The sequence below is a fragment of the Psammomys obesus genome, unplaced genomic scaffold (genome assembly GCF_907164565.1).
Source record: "Psammomys obesus unplaced genomic scaffold, mPsaObe1.curated_primary_1811, whole genome shotgun sequence".
Taxonomy (NCBI): Eukaryota; Metazoa; Chordata; class Mammalia; order Rodentia; family Muridae; genus Psammomys; species Psammomys obesus.
In genome coordinates, this window is record NW_026586550.1 from 8,094,002 (window position 1) to 8,096,757 (window position 2,756).

The 2,756-nt window shown below is 37.1% G+C and overlaps 1 protein-coding gene across 3 annotated transcripts in view; it reads left to right on the plus strand.

Annotated features, from left to right (window-relative positions):
- The window catches only part of Dgki (diacylglycerol kinase iota), a 466,379-nt gene that overhangs the window by 371,640 nt on the left and 91,983 nt on the right, over positions 1 to 2,756 (plus strand). For all 3 annotated transcript variants that reach the window (XM_055602146.1, XM_055602148.1, XM_055602147.1), the window contains one exon: positions 2,543 to 2,587. In XM_055602146.1, the coding sequence (XP_055458121.1) occupies positions 2,543 to 2,587 (45 nt within the window). The remainder of the gene's footprint in view (positions 1 to 2,542; positions 2,588 to 2,756) is intronic.

Sequence of the window (2,756 nt, forward strand, 5' to 3'; positions counted from 1 at the left end):
AGATAGATAGATAGATAGATAGATAGATAGATAGATAGATAGATAGAGAGTGTGTGTCTACAATGACACATGAGATCAGGAAATGGCAATGTGGCCTGGTTTTTTCAGCATACTCCCTCCCAATTCTGCTGTTGGTTCCCTCTGCTGGCTGCTGGAAAGAGGGTTAACTATAGGTCCTGGTGTCCTGGTGTATTCCTTGGCTATTCCATAGCTTGGAAATCTGCCTTCCTCCCAGGCTACATAGATGTATATTTTAAGCTATTCAGAATTTCTAAAGAACTACTAAATAATGAAAGATCTTAGAGATTTGAGGCTACTTGATGTTTTGTGTCTAGCACAGAAATCCAGCAAGAAGGCTTCATTTTTTTAAAATTGAAACTTTCTCCACAGGAAAGAGAAGCTTCTTATTAATATAAATATATCAGAATGGAATGTGTAATTTTTTGACCTGTACATTGTTCTTTATTCTGGTCTTCCACTGAGAAACAGGAAGGAAGTGATCTCGTATATGACCATCTCATGAGTTTGACCTGAGTCAGCAAACTCATTACAATCACTGTTGGCACAATTGTGTCTATATAGGTATGGTAGGTTGGGGCAGGCAACTATCTCCATCCCAGGAGTGGTGGAAATAAAGAGCTCTCGCCATCATTGCGTTTGGATGAAAGACACCCACTCCCACTACAGTCACTTTCTTCAAGTGGTGCTGATTGAAATATTTGTATTATAAAACCAGCGGGTGATTTGAAGGATTCTCCTAGAGGGATAATTCTGTTCTACCCAATGCATAATACACAAATAAACATAAATAAATTGTAAATAAAGCTGATGTATAGTTCTTAAATCCTGCTAACTTGGAGCCACTTATCTTTGAACATTACATTGTATTTCACTAGAAATGTATTTGGGTAGGAAACACATATTGATGATTCTGAAAATTAATTTTATCCTTATAATTAGTAAGGAGAGAGATGTAATGATAAATCAAAAGGTATTTATGGATAAATGCCATAATTTGAATAGTAACATGAATGAGAAAGCCAGTAAATTTTATTGTTGATGCTTTGTTCAGCTATTTTTGGTATGGGTGACTACTTAAAGAATAGAACACCTGTGAACATTTTAGTAGGCATCTTGAGTCCTAACTTAAGTTTAAAGAAACCATATCATCCCATTTTTCAAAATAATACTGAATTTTACTGTGGAATGTCATACATTCAGCCTGTAATTTAAAAAGTGATTTATGGACTGGGGAGATGACTCAGCATTTAAGAACTTTTGCTGCTCTTCTGGAGGCCTAGTGTTCAATTCCCAGCATCCATTGTTATATACTCACAAACACCTATAAACTCCAGTTCCAAGAGATCTGAGAGCTTCTTTAGTTTCCATAGGTATACACACACACATACACAAACACAGACACACGTACACACACACACATACACATAAATACAAATAAAATCTTGTTTAAAAGTGACTCCTAACTGATACCATATCTTTTATTAAAAAAATATTTTAATACTCAAGTGACTTAGCAGTACTCCACAATGGCAAAAACCCATGGTAATTAGTTGACTTTATTGCGAGTGAACTTAACCAACTTATTTTTTTGAAAATACAGTATTTTAATATAATTTTGTTTATTACAATTTATTCACTTTGTATCCCAGCTGTAGCCCCACCCTCATCCACTGCCAATCCCTCCCTCATCTCCTCTCATTCCCCTGCCCCAGTCCACTGATAGAGGAGGACCTCCTCCCTTTCCATCTGACCCTAGCCTATTATGTTTATCACACTAGCATTCAACCAAAAATAAATTTATAAGGAGAAAAAAAGAAAACCGGAATCAGTAAGTAAAGAGACGTTTTGAAGTGACTGGGCACACAGCTGGAGACAAACCCTGTGGGAAGCAGGTGTAAGGACCAGGGCACCCACAACTGCGGATGTCAGTCTGGACAGAGCATAGCACCTTCCTTAGCAAGGAACCCTAGGCCTGTGACAGTGGTGATGACTTAGTTAGCAAACTTTATAAAGGGTGCCTGGCTTCAGAATCTGCTGGCATAAGCCCATTTCCCTTCACTCCTGTCAGCTTGCACTTCGTGATGACATGGTCATGTTCAGTGGTTACTTTCCCCCAATTGGGGCTTATGAAAGCATGTTTTCCAAGCATCTCATATGTATATGGTAATATTTATTTAGTATAAGAGAAGTCCAAGTCATTTAAGTTTGCTCAAGAAGATTTCTCTATAAGCCAGAGAGTTTAGATACAAATGAAATCAGATTTCCATTAATTTATAACAGAAATCACCAGTTCGACATCACTAACCTAAGTTGTGGAACACAAAAGATCCAACTTCTCTCAGTCTAAGTTAGTAGGCTTTTATTGTTTCAGGCACAAACATCATTGGCCAACCTTGATGAGCTAAGACACTTTAAGATTGAACATGGTGACATTAAAGTGGGAGTTCATTTGGTGGGAATGTGGAATAGCTTTTCAAGCTAACTGTAAGGTTTGCATTTTTTTCTCCTCGTTTTTCATTAGGACTTGCACTCAGTTTCTTCTGGGTCACAGAGAGTTCATTACCAGGTAATTCATCATTGCTTCTACTTCTTTCTTTTTTTTAATTTCTTTCCAGACAGCTGAATTCCCTCTTTCACTGCATGTGCAATTTAGAGTTCATATATTATCCTGGGGTAGTCTTAACTTAAATCTATCTATCTATCTATCTATCTATCTATCTATCTATCTATCTATC